The sequence below is a fragment of the Daktulosphaira vitifoliae genome, unplaced genomic scaffold (assembly GCF_025091365.1).
Source record: "Daktulosphaira vitifoliae isolate Bord-2020 unplaced genomic scaffold, ASM2509136v1 Scaffold_3, whole genome shotgun sequence".
Taxonomy (NCBI): Eukaryota; Metazoa; Arthropoda; class Insecta; order Hemiptera; family Phylloxeridae; genus Daktulosphaira; species Daktulosphaira vitifoliae.
In genome coordinates, this window is record NW_026099574.1 from 28048818 (window position 1) to 28076783 (window position 27966).

The 27966-nt window shown below is 26.9% G+C and overlaps 1 protein-coding gene across 3 annotated transcripts; it reads left to right on the forward strand.

The window, feature by feature from the left end:
• Positions 1–147: 147 nt before the first annotated feature.
• On the forward strand, positions 148–27751 carry LOC126902429 (gamma-aminobutyric acid receptor subunit beta-like). Of its 3 annotated transcripts, none has more exons than XM_050679688.1 (9): positions 148–724; positions 8417–8502; positions 15988–16055; positions 20697–20923; positions 21132–21214; positions 21881–22018; positions 22761–23045; positions 23196–23671; positions 23860–27751. In XM_050679688.1, exons 1-9 carry the CDS (start codon positions 465–467, stop codon positions 24142–24144), a joined length of 1908 nt encoding a protein of 635 aa, XP_050535645.1. In that variant the 5' UTR covers positions 148–464; the 3' UTR covers positions 24145–27751. The 3 variants fall into 3 exon arrangements, with proteins under 3 accessions (XP_050535645.1, XP_050535644.1, XP_050535646.1); XM_050679687.1 differs by lacking the exon at positions 15988–16055 and adding an exon at positions 10689–10756 and having other exon boundaries at positions 149–724; XM_050679689.1 differs by lacking the exon at positions 148–724 and adding an exon at positions 10689–10756 and having other exon boundaries at positions 8488–8502.
• The last annotated feature ends 215 nt before the right edge of the window (positions 27752–27966 follow it).

Consider the following 27966-nt stretch of genomic DNA (forward strand, 5'->3'; position numbering starts at 1 on the left):
GGGAAAGAATAGGAGAGGGTGTGCCAAATCAATACGACGAGCGCGGCCGCCGGCAGCCTCTGCGTGCGGGTGTGCTTGAGTATGTGTCTGTGTGCGCGCCAAGCGGAATACCCCAGCGGTGGTAGGCGCCCCTGTGCCCAGCTGCCACGGAATTCGCAAACAACCCCGGAGAAAGCTCCGGGATTGCCGCGGCGCACGGACAAACGCGGTACATGTTACCGGTGCCCGTTTCGTGTCGCTATCGTGCCGACGTCCACCTGCTTTGAGTAGGTCGTATGAAATTTCATTTTTTCTCTTAAGACCCGTTTTTTATAGTATTGTTTCACGTTTACGTGTATCTTCTGCGGTAGTTTTTTCGGCGGAATCATTCGGATCGTATAAACGCATCTTTTGAACGGAACGTATGCGGTCACGACCACAGCTGTGGCCCTCATCTCTGTTGTTGTCGCCCGGCTGCCACGAGGATGAGCCGGTCGTACAGCAGCCAACGACACAGCAATCGCCGTTACCACCAGCCGGGCGTTGCGTGTCAAAGGCTGCAACAGAAACCGGTCGATAGCCCTTCGCCAGAATCTGAAAGAGCAGATATGGCAGTCACAGTCCGCCCTAAAAGGATAACTAGCTCATCGTCAATGGCAGGACGTGTGGCCGCTGCAACTCGAATATCCGCTTGGTTGGTAGCCTGTGTCGCTTTTTGGACACCAGCACCTTGTACTAATGCAGCGTGAGTATATATCAATCCAAATCAACTGTCATGATTACATTCGGGACTTTATGCATTTACAAAATTTGTTTGACCACTTCTGAGATACCAAATACCGTGGAAAATTATGACAAATGTACACAGCGCCGCAGGAATTCTTTTTGTTCTAGGCAATAGTAACCCCTCAACGCCCCCAAAATTAAAATTCTAATTAATAAACTCTGTTAAGCGTTAAGAAAAACTAACACGAATATCATTTGTGTACTCGGAACTACTAATATAAAATGCATAAAATCTCGAACCCTAGTCATGATAATAAATGTTCACTTAAAAAAAATAAGATTTAACCTATCAATGGACAAAAAAAAAGACATGGAACTTTGTTGAATTAATATTATCCAAAATTTGACAAAATTTTTATTTAATATCAATTAAATAAAACGCAATATGCAAACTAGATACTAAATAGTTTATATATATATAGATACTAATCTCAAAATGTATAATTATACTTAAAATTATATAACTTTATTTATTTTTACTAATACTTGCATAAATATTGAAAACATATCCCAATTTTCAGATTGTAACTACAGATTTATGTAATATTATCATCTTTGGATGTAATGTGTCTTTTAGTTACATATATTTCCTATAAGCTTTTAGTATAATTAAAATTATAGAAAAAAAATGTAGTATTCTTACATTTATATCTATTGACCAAAATTATATAATTAAACATAAATATTTTAAAATTTGATTAGCATTTTAATTTTTAAAAAATAATTCTTCCGGGAAAAGTATTTTGAATAATAAAAGTACTCTGGTACAGTTTAATAATTATATTAGTTCATTCGATAGTCTTTATACAGCGTGTTTAAAAAGTAAGGAAACGGATCAATTGTTAAAAACAATAAGAACAATAGAAACTCGTTTCCTTTCTTATTAAACACCCTATATATAGTTATATGTTAATATTAATGGCTGTCATTTTAAATGGTTCGTTGCTTTTAAAAAGCATGTAAACTTATCGTTTTTTAGACGGTGCATTAAAATGTTAAGGACATCATCGTTAATATAACATAAAATTTTTTAATCCTCATAATATCAAAAATTACGCAAAAAAATAATTTTTATACACTTGATAAGATTTATTTATTATTAAAAAGCTTGATTAAATTGAATGAAATTTAGTATATGATTAATCATTATAAAAAAATGTAAAAAAATATATACTATATGCATTATGTACATGAGATATAATAGATTGGCTAATAACGACACGTTTCTGACAAAACAAATTTATTTAATGTTTTTTTCCAATATCTAATATTTAAAAATATCAAGAAGTGCATCCAGCAATGTGAATTTTGAATAAATTGAATAATAGTAATTCTTATTTGTTTTAGATTTAAGTGAATACACTTAAATGCACGAAACTATATATTATCGCCATAAAACTAGAAATGTGCTTTTAGAGAGCAAAATTTTTGATGAGGTGATTTGAATTTTTTAATAAATGTTACTTTTTGTAACACAAGGAGCAATCTTTTCTGTTGTTTTTTCATCGTGTATTTCGTTATATCATTGATGGTGATTCATCCTGGAAGTTATGTTGAACTAGAAATATAAAGAGAGTCGAAACAATTGCAGTAAAAATTTCGCCACAATCAAAACAAAAATTGCTATAAGCTTTATGTTTTTTACTGACTTGAGAATAAGAAATGATTATTAAAAATCAGAAACAAAGATTTCGTCGCTCTTTCATTTTGTGCCACTTCATTGGGTGCTACATATTCTATGAATGGAAATATTTAAAGAGTACACACATTGCTGCACTTGAAACGACAGTGACATTGCGAATGAAAGGGATGTAGAAGTACTAACAGCAACAGCTTTTAAACTTTTCTTTAATCGGTGATTTAAATCCCGATCAGCCGAACGACTTTTATATTTTACAAATATTATAACATAATAACAGCTCTTATGCCTCTTAAGTGTCGTTTTGGAAACCATAGTTTTGAACAGTTGTTGCCTATGTATGATTAAATAGTTAAGAAATTCAAAGTACACCGCAACATCAAATTTTGATTCATATAACTCTAACAGCTAACAAGTTAATGAAAGAACTATTATTTTAATGAAATTTTAAATAATTCATTAGGTGAACATTTAAAATATTGAGGTTTATTAACATTTATTTTGTATAATTACACAATTGTGTATCGCTTAATAAAAAATAGAAATAATATTTATAATTTTTTTTTATTCCTATGTGTTTCTTAATTTATCAATCGTGAATAATTTTTCATGTTCATTCCTTATACTTTGTAACTGTGACAACTTTACTTTTTACAAATAGCAACATATATAATTAACTAGCTTAGTAAAAGTAGTTATCGAATAATCATTTTCTTAATTAAACTTTTATCTAATAAATAAGCTAATTAATTATTTATTTTGTCATTTAAACAAATAAAGTTAACAACCTTATTAGATAATAATATAATTCAAAAAATGACTAGTCGATCACCACTTTGACTAAGCTAGTTAATTATGTATGTTACTATTTGAAAAAAAACTATAGTTGACATCCTTATAGGGTATAAGGAATGAACATAAAAATACTTATTCATTGATAAATCGAGTAAAACATGAAATTAAAAGAAACTAATAAAAAAATTATCATTCATATTTTTATTTTTCAATTAATTAAGTGGTTCATGAAAAAAGAATCACTTTTATACAATGAATAACTTCTGTTGTATACTTATGGTAAATAACTTTTAATTCGTTTTAACATATTTATTGAAGACACCATTAGTTTTATATAGTATATTTTAAATTTAATTGTGGCTTACATAATTATTTAAATTGTTAGTATCAAATATTATCGTATAGATAAATATAATTTTTATAAAAATAATCTCAAAAAAAAAAAATTATTATTATTGGCCATTGAAAAATAAAATACTTAATCACCTGTTCATAGCTTGCACTGGAAGTTCAACTTTGTTTTTATTTTTTTCTTATGATGTAGTACAATAACTAAGTGTTTGAGACGATAAAATGTTAGTGACGCACAAAAGCGACATTGAATCTGTTTTCAAAACTTTCTAAAGGATAATACTATAGCAAAAACAAGGGAATCTTTTGCGAATTCTCTTTATTTCTTTTGAAAGTAAAAACCTTAAAGGTTTGTATTATACTTAAATATCATATTTATTCTCATTGTTGTTATATGTGTTTCAAATGAATGATGAGATAAGCTTAGTCATTTGTTAGCCAGTGACAAAAATATATTGAAATAACTTTTCTGTAGTTTGGAAATGAAACTCGACATTTTTTTTTAAAAACTTTATTCATATAATTGTAATAAATGAATTGTTTTTTAATAAAGGGGTTTTAGCCCATAAAGTTAAATTTTAGGAAAATAAAAAATTATCATTTTCTTAAACAATTTTGTTTCAAATTGTTTGTTTATTATTTATTTTTATTATTTTCATCTTTACACCACATAAGCATTAAAATTATAAAAATGTGTGTATTTATTTAAGATAAAATAAGACATTTAAAAAAATAATTTATTATATGAATGTATAAAATAATAAAAGATCGATTGAAATAATTTAATAGATAAAAATTAGACGCCTAGCTTTTAATTACAACCAAAACGTAAACTGATCAAATTGAAATTAATAATCGTTGGCTATTTTTAAATTAAAAAATAACTTAATAATACTATATGACATAGGTTTATATTTATAAAAACAAATAAACAAATCATTTTATTAATTGAACAGTAAATCAATTATTCTTAAGTTCCCGATTTTACCAGTTCAATGAATTTGAATGGTCTTTTTTATTTATTGATATGTATATTTTAAAGATATAGTACATACATACTTTTATTAGTGAGTTAAAATATTAAAGAAGGTCCAAAACAATAAAATTTAAAACTCATTTAGCAAAAATTAAAAAAGACATGAAAATTTATATTGAACTTCTTCAACCATTGTTTTTAGAAAATTACTAACTATGACAATGAAAATAAAAATATATCAGATAATGTTTTTAACATTAGTTCCTGAATTTCTCTTAAAATAATAATTATGATAAGAAATTATTTTTAATATCTTTTAAAGTCATATATTTTTTGATCAATCAGTTGTTAATTACTTTTTTTATTCATCTTTTATACCTTTATACAGGTGTCAACTTTATTCTTTTAAATGATAATATACATTTAAAATTAATTATAAAAAATGATCTAATTAAGAAAATGACTAGTCGATAACAACATTTAAACTAGTCATTCAGAAGACATTAACTTTTTTATACCTATACGGGACGAGGAGTATTATCTAATAATAATTTCCATACTTACGCCTTACCTTAGTCAATATTTTAATGTTTTAATAACTTCTGATATAATGGGTAAAATTTGTTATCGACTAGTCATTTTTAATTAAATCATTATTTTAATTTTCTGAGATGGTTAAATACGTATGCTACAATTTAATAAGATTAAATTGAAATCCTTATAAGGTATAAAGGATAAATTAAAAAGTGAATAAGTACTGATGAATAAAAATATAAGAAACTAAAAACTACTCCGTGTACACCGTTTATATTATAAATGTATCAATTTGTTACTTTGTAACTCTTAGATGTGTAATCACATCTAAATTGTGTCTATATATTTATATATATGGGGCTCATTTTGTGTAATGTCCTCCTCCTTAATATTTTTTTATATGATCATATATGCAATTTGTCTAAAATTTGGGAGGTGCTAAGACTCTTCAAGGTCCCCTTAATTTACGTCTATGTATGTAATACAATTATACACAGCAAGAATATTTAATTTTAATAAATAACTCTTAAAATGAAAACTTGGTTTAATAATTGTACAAATGGATTCTATTTTGAACTCTATAGAATATTAATTAGACGATGCGAAATCAAGACTTCGAAGAAAGCCAGACAAAATTTATAAATTTGGAAACACTGTCTAGTATAGAGTTCACTGCGAAATTTAGTCGTCCCACACACTCAGTAGAAATTGTAAGTTGTCTTCTTGCACTATAAAAGTCAAATTAATTGTGATTCACGACTATATCTTTACGTTTAATTAATTATTAAGTCATCGCAGTCACATTTTAATATGACTAATCAAAAACTGTTTAATATCCGACTAACTCTCGGAAGTGAGGAAGCCAATTTTAGAATCATATGCTGTACAGTAATAAAAATGACTGGCTGTCTACATAAAAGATTTTCGATACTAAATTTTACATAAGACATTATTATTTTTATTTATAAACAGAATTTGTAGAAAAAGACTGACCATTTATTTCGATAATTGAAAAATTAAAATAATTTTAAAAATAAAGGAGAGTTTTATTTATAAAAATTAATTTTTAATCTGATAAATTTTTGATATAACTCCTAAATAACTCGTTTTCTAAAAATTCATTCTATCATAAGTACTTAAATTTGACAAAAATCTACAAGGGAACATTATAAAAAAGTAATACAAGTTTTTCATTATTCATATTCTTTGTATTTTATATAAAAACTAGATGATTTTTTTCTCTAATTATAGGAATTTTTTATTGCCAATTTAAAATAGTTTACTACAACAATTAGCTATTGACATTAATTTATAAACTAAGTATAAAGTATTGCGTGTAGGAATTATTTTTTATTTATAACAAACATGAAAATTAAAGTATTGAACTTTTATTAAGCAATTGAGTATATATTTACATTATAAATAAATGTACATAATTACTTTTAAACTATTACGTTTATTTAAATTTTAAAGTGACAATAGTGAATAAAAAGAGTATGGTATTTTTTATGATAAATTATTGCATAACTTTTTCCCTCTGTATTACCATTTCTGTATTGTTGTATTATTTGGTCGTATACAATCGATTAAAACTACACTTTAATGCACAACATTTATCAATAACGTGGTATAAATGTATTGAAATAATTCTTAGAAGTCTATTAATTTACACAAATTATAATAATAAAGTAAAGCAACTGTGTATTGAGGTAGGTCAACAAAATATGTTGTGAACTTCCGATTGGAATTCAACAAGAACAATTAAGTTGTAAAGTAAAATCATGGTAATAGTGGTTTAGAACAAAGTTTATTGTGGTTATATTATACAAATATTACTAAATGATTTTGCTCATTTAAACTACATAATTTACCAACATTGAGTTATATAGAAAAATATAGTTTTCACAAATATTAAAAATGGGTAAAACATAAATAATTTTCATAATCTTCAGTAGTAGTTTTTAAAATTTTCTTACAGTGTTTCTTTTTTACACTTCCTAAATAAGAAAATGTCATCAATTTTCTAAATTTGATATGTTTTTTGTCTTTTGTTAAATTTAGTGATAAAATTTTATCCACTTCTCGTTACACACTAAGTTACAATTTTGAGTCCAGTTTTAGTTCTGGTGACAATGCAATACAGCATAAACATAAACTATGAAAACCATAAAGAAATGGCTATATCAAAAGCTTTAAAAGAGAACTTTATATCGTATAGGGTTTTATGTTTGTTTGTTCTATAGCTTACATAGTTGTTGTTATAGTAAAATAAACAATTCGATGAAACCGTGAAAACCATTGCTATAAAATGTTTTATAAACGTCTATCTTTTAAGCATTATAATTTTTAATTATGTGATTGATTTAAATTTTTGAAAATTAACAGTTGCCAAGTATTGTTGTTATAGACACACCTTCTAGTATAATTTTATCATTCAAAATTGATTTATTTTCTTATAAGACTAACGTGAGAATTTTAATTGATATTTTCTTGTTCACAATATCCCCGGGAATGTTCACGTTTTATAAGATCGTGATATATAAGCATCCGTTTTTATATCAATAATCAAGCTAACATGTTGATGAAACATGTTAATATAGAATTTAAAACATGTACTATTAAGTGGTCTCTAATTAGGCTAAAAGATTGCGAATAGAATAATTCCCTTGCAAACTTAATCTCTGATTCGGTCAGTGATTACATCCACTCATAGTTATATTTCAGTTGAACTTTCCTAAACGCATCGTGTAGACTTCCAAAATCAATAACGTTATATTCACATTGTACATTCTATCCTGTTAAGTCATATTAAACTATAAAATCCTTTAACAATATAGTTTACGAAATTCAAATTTTAATTCAAAATATTAGTATTTTAAAAAATATTAAAAAAAAAATATGCGATTGATAAATAAACAATGTAAAAATAAGTTTTTATTTAAATTTTATAAAATAATTTTTCTAATGAACAAGGCTGGTTTGCTTAAACAACTTTTTTATTATCCACTGTACCATTAAGTAGATGGAGTATATAAATGGAGTTTTAGTGATTTTAAATGCTCAAAATTAATAGAAAAATAATGTTCAAAAGTTTAAGTTCCAGGCATTTCTAAAGCAGTACAATATTTTACCCTCTCACGTCGGCTCGTTAGATTTAAACGTTAAATATAATATCAGTCTTTGAAAATAAATCAAAAAGTATTTGTTACTTATTAGGAAGTATTAGTTTTTTTAAGAAAATCATAAATCATTACAACTTTCATGCAGCTGACCCATTGGTGTTATCTGTAAATCTTTGTTATTCTTTATGTTTCAATAAAACATCAGTGACACATTTTTCGACTTTGTTTCAGCAGCAGTATGTATGGCGACGTTAATATTTCAGCTATATTAGATTCATTCAGTGGCAGTTACGACAAAAGAGTAAGACCGAATTACGGAGGTGAGTTATTTTTTTGTATACACACACATTATTATTGCCAATACTTACTCAAAGTGACATTTGCTATTGTATCGCGAATGGGTTTCAATTCATTTATAATTTTATTCGCATTACATGTGTTAGTCCTCTAAAGAACTTGGAATATCTAACAACGACACGCGAGAAAAAAAAAATATTACCCGATAAAATTTGTTTGAGCGTTTTCAATAATAATATTGTGCACAGTAAGCGCCTGTTATCATAGAAACGTATGTGTATGACTCGGCGCATTCTAACCACTTGGCTCGTTGGAAAACCGTACAGGCAAATGGGACGGTATGACGTATATAATGAATTGACCCAGTCGGTATAAATACGGTGGCGGCTTTGCTTTAGTGCTGCTGTTACCACCGTCCCTCATACGTGATGGCGAGAGAAACGGTAGTTGGTATGGACAAGCTGCAACGGCTAGACCGGGCGAAAGAGTGCAGGGTATTGGGTTTACTGAGTTAAACTAAGCGATATGAGATATAAAGGAGACGAACGACGGTGTGGCGAGCGGCAACGCAGAGTTAGCGGAGAGAGAGAGAGAGGCCCAAGTCATGACGATGAAGAACGCTGGGAGGAGGCAAGTGAATGAGAACGGCATGTGGGCGTGTAAACTCGGCCATCATCTCTCCCGAAATCGATTTGACCTGTAGCGCCGTGACGCTGTTTTCGATTTCAGCGATCCCCCGAGCTTTTTTTACAGTGCGTAGGGCCAGTGATATGTTTCTTGTGGAGCCCTGTACAATGTTAATTTCATATTCCAATACGCTTTAGTGGAGACGTCACTCGTTCAATGGCTAAATGGGATTTTTTTCTGCTTTAGATGATTTTATTTGTTGAAAATGTTATTTTATTATCCTTAATTTGCTGTGCTTATCCGCAGAAGAATTCGCCTCCATTAATGAAACGCACGTGTTCACCGAACGGCACTTTTTACACTAATTACTATAATTTACACTCCTGATACTTCAATACATATAAATGGGGTGTCCTGTCATGTATTATATATTTGTTATTTTTTTTTATTATTATTATTATTATTGTCGGAACGCTTCAATACTTTTGTTTTTGTTAACTCGCCGATGTTTTGGCGTTATTTTGATTTCAGTACGCACTCAATTCAAAAAACAAATGGTTTAAAAAAAAAAACCGTTGCATTTAAATAAAGAGGTTAGGGGTATTCTAAGTAGTGAAAAAATGAGAGTATAAATCGTTTTTTTTTTTACATTAATTTAATTTATTTTATACGGCAAATCATAAAAAATTATTTTATTATATTTCAATTTTTATTGAAAAAAATAATATTAACTGTTGAATATCATGTTATGGTCATATTTGTTGGACCTCTTTTTAATGATCGTAAACGACTGTAATTCAAAAATCACTCAACAGATTTCAATGGAATTATACAGCTATCAAATGATTTTTTTTTATTAAACATATTTTTTTTATAAATAAAAAAAAAGTCTTGAATTAGACACTTTTTCTTTTTAACTTTTTTCAAATAAAGTTGATACATAATATAATAACTTTGTATTTTTTGTTGTATAAAATAAATTAATGGACTATCAAAAGAAATTATTTAAAATAATAATTTTTTCTCCTCCTGATACCTATATCCCCTTAAAAAAATAGTCATTTAGCTAGAGTGTCGAAATTTTTCTTGACACTCTAGCTCAAAAATAGCCTATTACAACAAATTCACTTAATTATTGTAATAATTAAATTAGTTTTAAATTCACTAGAAAGGTAACAAAATCATTGGTTTATGATATTAAAGCAGAACCCAAGTTTTATTGAATGTGTAATGTAGAGAAAAAAATTGTCATTAATAACCCCAACTGATAAATTTATACATGGCGGGACATAATGAAAAATATTGATTTTAAAATATTATTCATACACTTAATGTTTAAAATTAGACTTAAAAAATAATATATCATTGGTGTTTAAAATAAAATTGGCAGAGATAAAAAAACTCTCCTATAATATATTTATTTTCCTAAAAATTATCAAAAATTACAGTTTAAGTTACTACGAACTAGTGACAAAATACAAGACGTGCTTCTAGAAACATATAAAAACTTATAATTAGGCCACTTGAATGCAAAGAGTATCGTCTTTTTCTTATCATTTTATTTTCATGTGCCGGATTTCAGGTACTCCAGTAGAAGTCGGTGTCACCATGTACGTGCTGAGCATCAGCTCTTTGTCTGAAGTGCAAATGGTACAAACAATACAATAATAATATTTATTACATTAATACTATAATTAATAGAGTTAAATATTTTGTACATCGGGAAGCCTATAATATGTTTTTATTATTTATTAGATTTTTTTATTTTTGTATTTCTATAAACAACCTATTACACTTTATATATTATTGTTACATATTATGTTATGATCATCTTAGCTGTACTAATGGTAGTTGCATCCAAATTAAATAATTATAACCATATATCTCATCTAGTCTCATTGTTGCATATTATATAATAATTATCCATGTTAATATGTATTTTCCAAAATGCTTATTTAACGTACATAAATGTCGTTGGAATTTTGAGAGCACGTTGTAGTCAATGTCAGTAAACACACTTGTATACCGATGTTCTGTAACGTCTTAATATACAGCAATGACAAACTTATTAATTTTGAATTCATGATAACATCAGAACGACAAGCATAACAAACTACAGTTCGAACATGCTGCGCGTTGTGTCGTTAAAAGCAACAGGTCATGTAGTAGTAAGCTTCGTAGTAAATATTTATAGCCGCAACGTGTACTTAGATTAGTAGGTAAAAGTAGAAGTTCCATGTCTAGAAATTAGTCGCTAATTGATGTACTGATCAACTGCTCATTTTTTCATTGTCAAATTATTTCGCAACTTTTTACAAAAAGCACACAAAATAAATTACACAAAGGATATAAGCCGACAAGATCAGCAGGATACCGCCCGATAATCACTTAATTAAGTCTGTGATAACGAGGCTGTGAAATCTAAAAATGTAAACTTTTTTCAAAGTTTTGACAAAAGATGAGTAAAACTACAAACACTAATATTACTTCCTTTCGCCGAATTTAAAATTAAAAAGTTTTGATCTTTGTTCGCATATAAAGTTCAAAACTTAATTTTAAACTCTTAAACTTTAAATTAAATAAAAATGTCATATAAAATTTTACCAACTTAGAATAGTCTTTACTGTTGCAATAAGTAGACATCAAATGCCACAAATTAGAGAATAATAACTTTTATTGAAATTGAAATAACTGTCCGTTTATTCCCTCATATACTTTTTACACTACTGATGCAATTATTTAATCGTGATTACACCACAGTATTGAAATCTGTATAAACTTCGCCAAAAGTTGAATTCTAACGTAAGAAATATCAGTTCATTTTTTAGACGAGCGTGACGTCATTAAAAATAAAATGTAAATTTTTCTTTAAAATATTTTAATTTAAGTGGGGCGTGACGCATCATTCAGTCGCCGTCTTAGCGCTGATGTTCAGCTAAAATGTTTGCTGTTGTTTCCGGATGGGTGACCATACGAAAAATTTAACAATGACATACACCTTGCCCCCTTACTAGCCATAATGATATCACACCAGGTCAACAACTGGTGGAAAAATCCTATCAAATTATAGTAATGTAGTGCCGGACTCAAATACTTGGGATAAAGGCTAAGGAGATAGTAATGATAAATATTTTGATTTAGGTCACAGAATTTCTTATATTTAAAACCTATTTGAAATCCATTAAATATATTGTCGTAAAATAATAAATTTACTATTGTGTATACACCAAAATATTTCATTTGATTTTCGGCTTATTTTATTAGAATAACGTCCATCTATATATTATGTGCGCTCTGTAAAAGCTCTTTTGGCTTGAATCCAATCGTAACACTCACTACAGTAAACTCTCATAGAATGTTTGTTTTTGGCGCCTGTTAATAAATTGTCTTTAATGTCTCTTTTTTAACAAAAAAAATTCAATATTACCAAACCAATGTGTGTATTTAATTTGTAAATTAGATTTTGTGGTTTAGACAGTCTAGTTGTACAGTAGGTCAAAAGGTTAAAATATGATAACATGCAACAAAAACTATAAAATAATTTCATAATTTTAAATTCCAACGAGAAAAATCTATTTAGTATAGTAAATTTCAGTTTTGAAATTTTATATTTAACATTTTCTCACTAATCAAAATATATATTAAAAAAAATTTTAACACTTAATATTTTTGACATTTTGTTAAAGGCGATTAAGAATATTTATGACATTAAATTTGTTTAATTTTGATCTTTTTTGAAAAATTTTGAATAACATTTTTGATATAAAGAAATTAATGAGATGTTTCAATTTATTGATTAAGAAATTTCTATTAATATTAATGATGTCAAATTTATCTTAATGTGACACATAAATATACTTTTTGCATTTTAAAATAATCGAACGTATCATACATTTTTATTTTTAACAAATTATGATGAATGATAATTAGCAAAATCATTCACAATAATATTAATTTAATTACAATTTATTTTTTTTTTTTGAAAAATTTTAAATTATGTAAAAATCCTAAGAATATTATTAAAAAAACATTTATGTTTTGTTCAGCTGATATTGTCATGGCAGTCAACATTTTTTTTTACAATAGTTGTGACATAATTAATAAACAATGAGTATAAAATGGTTACACATATAATAAAATATTTACAACTAATTTTATATCACATTATTCAATGAATTTCATGCATTACCAAAATAACTCAGCTAATTAGATTTACAAATACTTCAAAATCAATTGATAATAAAGTACATTAGAAATTCAGTACAGTTTATCAACAGACATTTTACTTTAGCTAAATAAATAAAAAAAGATCATAAATATCTAACAAACGGGACTCGTATAATTGCTTTGCATTATTAAAAATAACATTTCGGTATTCATAGAATATACGAGCCTTTTATGTAAAACTCATGTTGCTACTTTATTTAGCATGTATGTATTACGTATAATATACTTAGTTGTGTTCAATGTAATTTATTGCTTGTTTTGTTAGTGTTATATCTTATACGAGTGAAAAATATACAAATTATAAGTATAGCCATAAGAAATAAAATAAATTAAAATACTAAGATATTATACTACTTCGAAATGAAAATGAAAATATTCTTTTAATTGTGACTAACCCTAATTCGATATTTAAAATACAATAAAATGTATAATTGGAATCACTTGATAATTTCATTTATTTTTGATATGTCTTAGAAAACAATTTATGTTTTTGACAGTATCTGTTCATCAAGTTTTAGAATCAAGTTATTTTCTGTCTAACTTCCATTGAAACATAACGACAATAAGCTTTTCAACATACTGAATTTTTCAAAATAAATATTTTAAATGACACATCGTTTTATGAGTCTTAACTTGACTTACAGTGATTTTTTGTCAAAAGTTTTTTGGATTTATCAATGTTTACAGATTAGATTAATATCACGAAATATTCTTTTTATTACTTTCACCTAAGCATGAAATTTCAAACGTAAAGTTCAAGGATTTTTTGGGATAAACTTTTAGAAATTAATATCTTAAATATATAATAAAACTGAAATTTGAAAGTGTGCAACTAATCATAAATTTTATTAAGGTAACTATTAATTTTATTTCACAAAAAATATTGATATGAAATTAAGATTTTTCCTTTTATTTTTAACCAAATTATTGAATTTTATTTAAAAAAATGTTAACATATTTCTGACCAGAGTGACGGTTAAAAAATAACATACTCATTGACCGCCATATAATGTAAATAGTACTACAGAAGTATGAATGTAATATTTACTGTACATATTGTCCAAATTAAATTCAAGTCACAAATGGCGTTATACGAAAATGGTGCGACAGACATTGTTGTGAACGGGACTTAGAAAGGAAAGGGATTGTGCGTAGAGACTTCCGGAAAAACAACATCCCAAACGGGTAAAATAGATACGAGAAAAAAAACTATATGAAATAAACTGCATGAAATATAACTTTCCCGGAAACGATTCAATTTTTGTTAACGTCGCTAGGGATTGTGTGGGTGATATTAAAATTTAGTCTCAGACCGTTTATATTATAAACATATTATACTTACCGACGGCAACTGTACTTTATTAAAAATTCACTTTACCCTCCAAGCGTCTTTAATATTCGTTTCAATTTTACGTACGCGCCCATATTATCTTTGACAGCAAACGCGCTTAGTTTATTAATGGCTTAAATTAATTTTCTAACGTCCCGACGTTAGTACAGAGATTCTGTATCATCTAATCATTTGCACGCACCTCACAGTCTATTAAATAATCCATTTGGCCATACGTGTTATGAATCACCGAAGGCCAGATTAAGGTTCGGTATATCATAAACGGTATCTTAACCAATGGCCGGTCGATAGTCCAGGAAAATTTAAAAAACTTTAATTAAAAAAACATACTTGTTTCTTTATGTTTTTACCCTAAAAAATACAAACCATTAGACTTTTTTTAAACACTTTTCTGTTATTTATGAGAAATAATTATTTCACTTTAATGAACAATAATATTCAGTTTTATCTTTGTGTAAATTGCAAATAAATCTGTAGAATTAAGGTGGCAAAGTTGTTGACTGTTATCAAGATTACAGCATCAAATAATAGTTTGACTAACCATTTTTTTAAAGGTGGTGAATTATAGTATTTCTGTCATTAAAAGTCTGAATCTGATAACATCCTTCAAGTAGATATTTTATGGGTGTTAACCTTTATCCCTTGAAGTGTCAAAACAAAAAAAAATCGACCAAAGCGAAAAAAAAAATAGAAAACATGTGTTGTAGCATGTGATACACCCTTTTCCAGAATTATTAATAAGATTAATCATTATTTTTTAGATTATTGATTAAAACTGGTAGCTTGTTTTTAAAGGAAGATTTTAATCAAAGTTAAACATTTTATTATTATATAAATCCTAAATAATTTATAATTTATATTTTATATAAACATTTATAATTATGATTCGCACATAAATATCATTCGTAATGAGTATTTAAGTTTTTTAATAAATAATTCTAATTAAGTATCCAACGGCATGTCATCTTTAATTCACTATGACCATACGGAATAATTTGAAACTTCAAGTTTCATTAAAAAAACAACTTTTGCTCAAATAAATTTATGGGTAATTGTATCATAAGATTATCCTAAAAACAACTCATAAGCGTGTAAGGAAGATTATTTGACATTTAGTATTCAACGGATAGACACTTTTGTAATATTATAAATAGTTATTTTTAATATTCTAATTCGTATTAAACAGAGAGACATTATAATCAAATACTAAAAACTAATATTTAACATGACGTCAACTTCGAAAAGTTAAGTTTTAATTTGTGATTAATCTGCACTATTGACGTTTTAAAATATATCGTTACAGGTCCCCCAGTAGAGGTCGGAGTCACCATGTATGTTCTCAGTATAAGCTCCGTGTCCGAAGTACTAATGGTACACTATAAAATGATAACAATAATTATTTTCTCTTGTATATTTGTTTAACTTTTATTTAACTATTTAAAAAAATCATACAATACGAATCAAACATATGATTTTTCTGAGTGTTTTATTGCGAATGTATATTTGACAAACAAAATATATATACATATTTATAAATGTACGTTTTTCATGTTAAATTTATTGAACATTTTTTTCTATTTTATTTACTATTTTTTTTATTACACATTTTAGTTGTGTAATTCAAAAACAAATATAAGAATTACGTCCGTTTGAGAAGACGCTTTAATACGCTTATTTGTCTCTGAGTCCATGTTTAACAAAGTACACAAAACATGACGGTACTATACAGTTGTTTAGTGAGCCAAATTATTATTATTATTACTATTATTATAGTATATTAAATACTTAATAAATGTGATATTATTTATTTCATCACTTTACAAAAAAATGAAAGGAACTAAATGACGTTCCTTGCATGCGAAAACGCTTCTATCGAACATTACCTTCAAATTCATACTCGTGAGATATTGGAAATTCGATAAATTTTCAAATATTGGAAATTTTCTATATTGAAATAATCTATACTAATGTATAATATGATTAATATAGATATTAATTGATGAATTAATACTTCAACTCATCATATAATGTTGTTTTATTATATCAAAAGGAACACGCCTTTAAAAAATATAACTCTTTCATCAATTATATAAAATTTGATTCATATAAATATAAACATTTAAAAGGACTTTTAGCTAAACTAGGCATCGCTAAATATGTTGTAAAAAATATTGAAATCATCATAAAACCTACAACCTCTCTAATGTCATCCTATACTATTTAAAAAATCAATAGATATATTTCGTGATGGAAAAATATACTTTTCCATCAATACATTATATGTATACTACTCATAACTCTTGATTTTATAGAAAAGTTAAACACTAATTAAAACAAATATTTTAATTATTACCATAAATATCTTTTTTTTACTATTGTACCACATTTATTGCTAACGTTTATTGTATGTCCTTGTATACGATTATCTTAGTATTACAAAAAAAATGTAGTGAAATATACTATAGGTGATCGGTTTATTATAAACCACTCAACTACTAGCTAAATAAATACAATATTGAAAAAAAAATTCGATTTCTTTTAGTTGCATATAATTCTTGGTTTGTTAACTAACAATTACTTTTTAGAATTATTCCTTATAATTTAAAGGGCTGCCGACTTTACTTTTTGAAATGGTAACATGCATATTTATAACTAGCTTATAAAATAGGAAATAATCTAATTAAGAAAATGACTGGTCGATAACAACTTTTGGACCAGTACAGGATGAAGAGTACGGCCGGGAAGTGACTAGTGATAAAAATAGCAACACCCACTCCTAACCTCCAGTCATTACTTTAAATTGTTAATAACTTCCCAAGTACCGGTTCAAAAGTTGTTATCGATCAGTCATTTTATTAATTAAATTATTTCCTATTTTATAAGCTAGTTATAAATATGTATGCTACCATTTCAAAACGTCAAGTTGTCACCTCTTTAAATTATAAGGGATGATTCTAGAATGTAATTATTAGTTGATAAATCAAGAAATATATGCAATTAAAATAAATCAAAATTAATATTGCCTTTACTTTGAGAGCAATCGAGTGGTTTATGATAAACCGATCACTCTATTGTATACAGAGTATTCAGTAAGTAAGGAAACAGGTCAATTGTTATAAACAATGAGAACAATAGAAACCCGTTTCCTTACTTACTGAATACCTCTATACTAATTAAAGGCATCCGATTATACATATAGATTTGTATGAACATACAAAGCCATTCAATGTAATTTGCAACCGAAAGATTTAGTAATAATAGTCTGTATCAAGAAAACACTAATATCTAATTACAGAACTTAAATACAGATATAGTATTCTACTTCACTTGATATATAAAATCGATGTTATATCAATATTATAATGAATTATGCTTTCAGAATTATTTAAAGAACTCATTTGAAATTTTTATACTAAAAAAGACTTTCAATCACTTTTCATTTTCATCAATTAGATTATGAATAAAAATTTCAATTTTCATTTTATAAAAAGTTTAATTGACAGTATAAAAATTGACAATTTCTCTATCATTTTTATTTTATGTGCCTAGTTCAGCTATTAGAATAAAACAAATACAATGTATTTCAATTATTTTCGTAAGACTTATGTGGCTAAAATATTATATGTTACGTAGTCAAAATGACTAAGTTTATTACTAATAATAATGCATTTCATATTGAATTTTATATAATCATAAAATTATATATTATTACACCACATAGATAAACATACGACCATTTGTACATGAGCAATTTTATGAGTTTTATTTGTTGCGATTTGAATTTTTTTCTTCATTTTTTACTCGAGAGTTATTTACTGTTCAAAAGTTTACAATGACACAGAAAATTTATGCTAGTGAAATAAATACATCAACTTGAAAAGATTTATACATAAATGTATACTTCGTATATCTATAGAAGGCCAACAAGCAAATTTAATTTTTAAGCATTAAAATTCCTATTAAGTTGGAGTTTTTCTGGTAAAAACCATTGATTTAAATGATAAGACTTGTTTTACATAAGCATTTAACTTATAGCGTTCTTATCACTTAACCAATTTTCATAGTTTTCAATAAATTTTAATATTTATTTATTTTTTAGTCCATTTAATGTAATTAAATTAATAATAATTTTAATAAGTCAAAAAGGTATTTAATTATCTTTATATATATATATATAAACACTTGACTACTGTGTTGTTTGGGTTTAAGTTCTTGAAAATGATCAAAGAGAATTATTCACATCAAACTTTGTATAAATGTCGAAAGGTTTGTTTTTAATTTACTCGCTTTGACTTGTTTTATTTTGTATAATTATTGGTTATATAAAAACTGTTAGAAGTCGATTCAGATTTATACTCTGAATAATAATATATTATTTAAACCATTACATATCTTATTTAAACATTAAAAATATTTGTTATTCTTCGAATTTTAATATTATAATCAGACTGCTAAAATTTGTTATTGCTTACAACATACGAGAGGTACACAAATAACTAAAGAACACTATTCAGTTTTCTTTTAAATGTTTAAAAATGTGTTTAGTGTTGATGTAAACCTATTATACTCACGAGTAAACTATGAAAAGTTATAATGTATTGTACATTACACAAAAACTTTGCTGAAAGCTAATATTTTCAGCTACAGATAATCTTACAAATAAAAAAAATTGCATGACTTCCTAATGCATGGACATTGATGTGATAAATAAATACTGTTATTAATTTACCACGACAAAGCATGTTGTGTTGTAAAGCTATTATATTTCAAAAATATTAGACATGCATGCTTTTGAAATATATTTACTAAAATGATTGTATTTTTAATATTATTAATATAATTCTTTGTATAGAATTATTTAGAGAAATATTTCTTAATTATATTATAAAAATACATTAATATACAGTGTGTGTTCAAAACTCTTACCAGGATATCTGTGCCTGTACCTGATATGACTGACAACATGTATATCGACAAATAAATCAAATCATTATTTTTTATAATGCACAATGATCCTTTAATTAAACTTATATTTTCTTAAATATAATGTTAAATACATTATTATCTTTTCTACATTTTTCCGTTTTTCTATACAAAAGTCAGATTTAAGTGACAATATTTATATTTTTTTCCAATACACTCGTTTAATACAATATATTTATTTATCTTATATACACAGAGGTTGTCTCAGACCTAACTGACAACGCCTATAATGTTTGATAGAATTATTATTTTGTGTGAAATTATTTTTATGTAATTATTGCCTTTTTAGATTATTTTTAAAGCACATATATTATTATTTATCATTTATGGAAAAAAAATATTTTCCATCTATTCTTAAATTTTAAAATGCCATTTTTTAGCACTTTTCTCACAAAAATTTTAGGACAGTACTTATCAAATTACAAGAAGTACATAGAATAAGTATGAAATGCGGGCGGATGATACGTACACCATTAGGCCCTGCGCCCACACGAGGTATATACGCAGTCTATCTATAAAAACACTCAGAGGGTATTCGTTCAAAATTCATTATTGATCAATCAAATTTTTTGTAAGATAAGTGCTAAATGTGGCTATTTTAATATTTTTAACAAAATAAGAAATATAAATTTTTCATTTTTTTTTTTTCAGAGATAAATAAAAAATATACTTAAACATAGTTTAGGATAAAATAAAATAAAAACGATCAGTTTTACATCCTTCTATTTCTCGAACTTACCATAATACATAGGGTAGTGCCCGTCTTTCACATGTATGGAATACTTTATAATTACGAATTAATAGTTTTTGTGAAGTTTTGACGACAAATTATCATTAATTGATTTAATTTAGATTTTTTAGACAGTGTTTTTTTTTATAATATAAAAAAAAAATTATTTAAAGAAACGTCATGCTTTTGAACTACATAGCTGGTAAAGAGTTTTGAACCACTCGGTTAAGTTTCTGTTACTCTGCTTCTACCTCCACATTATTTAGTGCTTTTATATTTATTTGCTTGTCGTTTTACAGGATTTCACGTTGGATTTTTACTTCCGACAGTTTTGGACGGACCCTAGGTTGGCGTTTTCAAAACGACCTGGGGTCGAAACCTTGTCAGTTGGTTCGGAATTTATCAAGAACATTTGGGTCCCTGATACCTTTTTTGTCAACGAAAAACAATCTTATTTTCATATAGCGACCACCAGCAATGAATTTATTAGAATACACCATTCAGGCAGCATTACTAGGAGTATTCGGTAACATTTTAATTTCATAATTTTAAAGAATCGTAAAAAATTGATTTTAATTTCCTATAAATATTACATATTACTAGACTAAGTCTTTTAAATTAGATTTATACGTTTTTTTCAAACAACATTTTTACGTTCTTTTATTAAATACTAGTAAAATTGTTTTGTCGGACAAGTGTTACATTTAATTAAATATTGTTAATTTTATTTTCAGTTTGACTATCACTGCGTCGTGTCCGATGAACTTGCAATATTTCCCAATGGACCGACAGCTGTGCCACATCGAGATCGAGAGTTGTAAGTTTATTTAAGTATTTTAAGTTTCCCGTATAAGTAAAAGACACGAAAAATATTTTCTAGCTAAACGATAACCTACTGACGACTGTTGTACAACTGCATTGACATACATATCAAAATGTTAAATAAAAACCTTTTATGAATAAAAGTACCTGTGTAATAAACCATGAAATGTTGACAAGTGACAGCGTTCTTTTTTAAATGAAACTTTTTTGAACGACACGATTTTTTTCTTTTGCTCATTTATCGATTATTCCGTTTCATTATAAAAAATGTTTTTCAAATCATAAATACATTCAAATATATCAGGATTTTAATTAATATTTTCCTTTGAATACGTTTTAATAGTCTTAAAGCTTTTATACTACGTAAAAAATGTTTTAAATTTTAAAAATACAAAAAGAAATATAATAGAGTAAATCACTGCACAATTTGCGATACTGTAAATGATAATTTTTAACAGAATTTTATTTTTTCATTAAAATTATTTAAAACTAATATATAAATAATTATGATAAATAAAATTTTTTTTTTTCAAAAAAACTCATGTGGTATTGAACTTAGTATTGTGAAATCTATATTATGATACGTTCTATTTATTAAATAATTAACCATTTTTAATGATATTTTATGAAATATTCGAAGGTTTTTCTTTTTTTATTGTAGTTGGTTACACTATGAGAGACATCCGATATAAATGGAATAAAGGACCAAACTCGGTAGGCGTTTCCAACGAAGTGTCATTGCCACAATTCAAAGTACTGGGTCATCGACAAAGGGCTATGGAAATTAGTTTGACTACGGGTAAGTGAAAATGAAATTTTTGCGTGTTTATATATTATAATTTTTTTTTTTTTATTTAATAGAGAAATAAAATATACAAAAAAATGTTTTAAATATTATGATTAGACTTATAATTAATGAAGGGGCGTCGTGCGGCCCAGTGGATTATTGAGTCACCGCCTTAGCACAGATTGTAAGTTGTTCTGTTTTCTGTTGGTTCCCGGATGGATGACCATACGGAAACTTCAACAGAGACACACACTTTGCCCCATTCCGGTTATCTCAGCCATAATAAGGTTGCGTCAGGTCGACAGCCGGTGTAAAATTTCGTTAATGCGTTAACGCAGAGCCAACCTCAAATAGATGAGATAAAAGCTATGATGATGAGATTTATAATAAATAAAATACCTAAATAATCATTTTCTTTCGCTTATCATGCCCATTAATGGCCATAGTGACCTCCCCCGAAGGAGGAGGTTCCTTTTTATTTATTGATACTCCGAGACGGGTGGTTTAGTTCGTCGTCGGAGAAAGGGATGGCGTCTCCAATTACCCAACTTATTTCTCGCTCGGTAAATGAAGCCGTCTGTGACCGAGTTTCGAACCCCAAACAGTACGCACCAAGCACTGCCAATTTATCGACTCGGCATCACCGTCCACGCTTAAATAATAATATAGAATATGTTTTTATAGCTGTTTTTCTGTAATAAAAATATTTCATACGTGTTAAAATACATAATATCCATAAAGTACATTTTTTTAGGAAATTATTCAAGACTTGCGTGTGAAATTCAGTTTGTAAGATCAATGGGCTATTATCTTATTCAAATATATATACCAAGTGGTCTCATCGTCATTATATCATGGGTCAGTTTTTGGTTAAATAGGTGCGCTACACCAGCTCGAGTATCTCTTGGTGTAACCACTGTGCTGACAATGACAACCCTCATGTCTTCAACCAATGCCGCCCTGCCAAAGATATCATACGTCAAGTCGATCGATGTTTATCTAGGCACATGTTTCGTGATGGTATTTGCTTCACTATTAGGTTAGTTGAACACAACATTTTAATTATTGCCGTTCATATGTGAATTAGTCAAACTAATTTTATATTATAATACTTGAAACATAATTTCAAGTTTTTAAAATGTCATACTATTGAATTTACGTGAGTATTAATAGTTTTATTATTTTTTAGAGTATGCCACTGTAGGTTATATGGCAAAAAGGATACAAATGAGAAAAAATCGTTTTTTAGCTATACAAAAGATAGCTGAACAAAAGAAGAGCCATAGGGGCGGTAGTGGGGGAAACAGTGATTATCATGAAACGCGTTCTCACACCCACCCACATTCTCACCATTCACGTCATCATGGTCACGGATCAATATCAGAACACAGTACAATGTCTGGCCATGCAGCTTTTTCCGGCCATGGGACGTTACCTCATGGCCTTTCTAGTCATACCCTAACCTCTCACGGGGCAATATCAGGCCATGGGACGATGTCTGGTCATGGTACTTTAGGTGGACATGGGTCCTTCATGGGAGGTCATGGATCCATATCAGGCCATGGCCACTACGATACCCATCGACACGGTCATATGGGGCACGGTGGTAACACATTATCAAGTTCGTTGATGATGGGCGATATAGATCATACTCCTAGACAAACCGTAAGTATTTTTTTATACCTGATATATTTATTTTTTAAAGTATATCAAATGAGATTATTTATTTTTGTTTTGACAATCATAAGAATTCAGTACCTTAAATACATATCATGCTTAATGCACACAACTTTTATATCTATGTATAATTTTTAAGGCTAAGGTATTTTAAGTATTAATATTTTTTCTAATAGATACGATACAAAGCACATGATCCAAAAAACTATATGAAAGGTGGTTCATTAGAGAATACTCTCAGTGGAGATGAAGAAAACATTACACCTATGCCCACGCAACATGTGATGCATCCAAAAAAAGATATAAATAAAATGTATGGTCTCACTCCTAGCGATATTGACAAATACTCGAGAATTGTGTTTCCAGTATGCTTCATTTGTTTTAATCTTATGTACTGGATCATATATTTACACATCAGTGATGTTGTAGCTGATGACCTAGTGTTATTAGGGGAAGATTAAAATTACTTTAAGCTAATTCATTTTTAAATACAAACATAATATAAATCCGGTTATTCTTCATCACCATTTTGACCAATACTGCAGAAACCGACTATTGTACTATTTTATGATACTCAGTTGTGTTATAAATTAGGTTTAGTGAGAGCTCAACGAGGAATAAATCCCAAACGTATAGTATTTATGTCTAAAAAATATTATACATGTCATATATGTTTAGACAGGTTTTTAACATCAGCAGGGTTTTTACAAATTCTCATTTTTAGGTATTAGACATAAATAATAATTAAATCAATATCATATTATTTTAAAATTATGTGTGTACACTTACACCTCAATATAAAACTGTAATGATTTGTATTTTTTCAAAACAAAGTATAAGTAAAAATGAAAACTTTATTTATGTACAGTACACTATGTTGTTCCAACCTCCAATTCTAACCCAATGTAACCAACTACAACATCACTACAAAAAACTTTTTCATTTTGAATTAAAAAAAAAATGATATAATTAACAGTTCAGAAATGTTCATTTTGAATTTGTTGTGTTTTTTTCACCCAATTTAATGTGATATTACTTCATCAACTCCAATTTAATAAAAATTAAAACATTTTTAATAAGCTAAAAAATGTAATAGTATTTTATTTAAATGGAAATTATTACTTTGTTAAATCATTTTGACTTTAAATAGATACCTAATATTTATAGCTTAATATTCTTTTATAAATGAAAACAATATAAATTTAGGTGATAACATACACAAGTCTATATTAGAATAAATATTTTTTTAGAAGATACACAAAGAAATGCCAAATGTTGTAAAATAAAAAAATAACTTCTATGTGATTATATAAAATGAATACATGTAAGTTACGGGTAACATATGATACTTATTGTTTTCGGCAACTTATATCGAATAAGCTTAGTTATTTAAATTTAAATTAAACAGACAAAGTCAGTTTAACGTAATAAACAGAATACTTATGCAAAATATGTTTTGATCAATCCTAATCGACAGTAGTGGATCATAAGAATCAAACTCATAAAGATAAATCATTACACAATAATTTTACACTCACTTTGACTTGTCTTGCTCCATAATATTTTCTCATATCATAAGACAATAAGTAACAAATCCACTCTGTGTTAGAAAATTTTACATTAGATGCTGTGCTAAAAATAGATTGTGTATTTTTGTTTTTTTAAATTTAATAAATTCTCAACTAAACAAATTTACTTTAAATCAAAAATATTTTGTTAAACCAAAGTTAATATTAATTTTAATAGATTAATTTCAGGTAAACAAACTTCAATTTAAAAATTACCCGTAACATGTACTTTAAAAATGATAACACAATAATATCAGCAACTTAAAAAATTAAAAGTCTATTCTATTGGTTGTGAAATACATTTTATTTATGCCAAAAAAGGTATTGTTTAAACTAAATAAATTATTAAAAATGCACTAACGAGACTAATATGATTAATATTAACGATAATTATGTACATTATTATTAAATTTTTAGGACTGAAATAATTTAAAAATATAAAATAATATAATAAAGTTGACTATTTGTAGTGTTTTGTACTAATATATTTTACAAAAAAAATGCCATGTAAATAATTATATTTATAAGTAATAGTAATAAATGTAATCTTAACATGTAGTTTGTACTTAAAAATATATAGGTTTATTTTATGTAAGCCATAACATAATATATGATATGTTAATAGCGATAAGAAGTAGTTAATTTCTAAATGAATTAAAATTTGTTTTAAATTTATTTGTAAATAATAAATAGAATAGCAAAATATAATATTGTTGGTACGAACAAATGAAATAGTATATGTTCACTAAAATTTGACTTAAGTATACTGGGATTGTTGGTGAAACACTATAAAATTTTAAATACTATTTCAACGCAGTCATTTTTATACCTTGAAACTCATATTTTTATACGTGTACATAACATTTGGTCGCTATAAAAAGTATTACAATTTGTGAGTAAATCAAACAATTTCATGTACGCAAGACCCTTTTTTTATTTCGAATAATTGTTTTATGAATAGAATAATTATAATACAATTGATAAAATCGAAATTTACTTGAAATAATTTTTTATTTTATCGTGTACAGATCTAAAATTATCGTTGACAACTTTTGCAGTATGCCGAATTGTCATCAATTCGAAATACATTTTATTTTATACGATAGTAATGTCAAGAACGAAAAGCGGGTCCCTCAAACTTTCTCGATTTCAAACGACACGATTAATCATGAATTGGTAACCCAACTCTGTTTTCATGTTGTTCAAGGGCTCGAAATCGATTAAGTTTGTCGCATACAGTATTTACAAATAGGCCGATTAACCTCTGTCTAAACTACACTATTATTGACTATTATTATTATTGTTATTAATTATATCACCATAGTTATTTTGTGTAATTTGTTATGTTAGGCGATATGACATCTTAAAAAGGTGTGTATTAATTAGGCAGTAGGGTAGAGTAATGTGATGGTGTGGATTCAACACCACTTAAGTGTACCGCACTTTTCAATTCCTTAGAAAATTTTCATATTTTAAATTATTAATGATTACTACGTAATCGTTTTATTGATTATGTTTTAAGTAATGTAATTAATTAAAATTAAAATTATGTAATACCAAACGTCAACCGCTTGGATCGAAGTTGTCATTACTTTACTCTATCCTACATAAAAATGTTTAATGGCGCAAGGGAACCAATGATAATAGACGTATTCTTATTTATTGATTATTTTTTAATCTTATTATATATTAAATAAATTATTTTAAATATTAATTTGAAAAACTGAAATTAACATACTAAACAGAGAAAATAATTTATATGACAAAATTTTCATTTTTAATAATATATATATTAGTTTAATTCAAGATAAATGTTGAAACATAATTGTATTTAAAGTATAATTTTTATTAGGTTTCATTAAGTTAAGTCACGGAATCCTTGCGCGTCCGAAGTATGTTTGGAGAGTAAAGAGACATTTTATATCTATGTTTAAAACTTTTAAACAAGCGTTACATTACCGACATTTTTTAAAAAAGCACTTTATAAGATTGTGATTCGCACATTTTAATGATAATACAATTTGACTTCCTTATAGCGTAAAAAACGGTAGCGTATCGTTATTGTGCATGTAAACAAGACTACCGTTGTATATTCTAAATTTTGTTAGGTATTATTATATTATACTGAATAAAACTGTTATAATGTTATTATTTTTAAATTTTGTAGTTGATTGAAATACATTGTTTATATATTTTATGATTGTGGTACTGCGATATTATTTTATGTTCCACTAGTAAAACATGTGTGTTTACCCTAATTTACATAGACAATTACTATAGTATAGGTATTATTATCTAGTAATACATCTCTAATTGTGATTATGTTACCTTTATCATTTTGTGCTTCCTGTTAAATTTCTGTATTATTTTATGTACTTACAAAATAGTTATATTAAGTTAAAATATGTATTATTATAAATGTACCCACACAGTGTACAAAAATTTATTATAGTCTATTGAAATTTGAAAATATAAGCTCAATAAATAAGGTGAAGCCAATTATTTAGTATATTTATTTAATGTATAAAATTATTAAAATGAATTATCCTATTCCACGAATTTTGTTACAAATTTTAAAGCGGTAATAATTGATTGTAAGTGGTTAATAATATAAATGTTATATATCAACATTTAAGAATATGATATACTATTGCATAGATATTGTACTCTAGGTTTTTTACAATCATCATGTCTTTGACTAGTAATGAATGATAC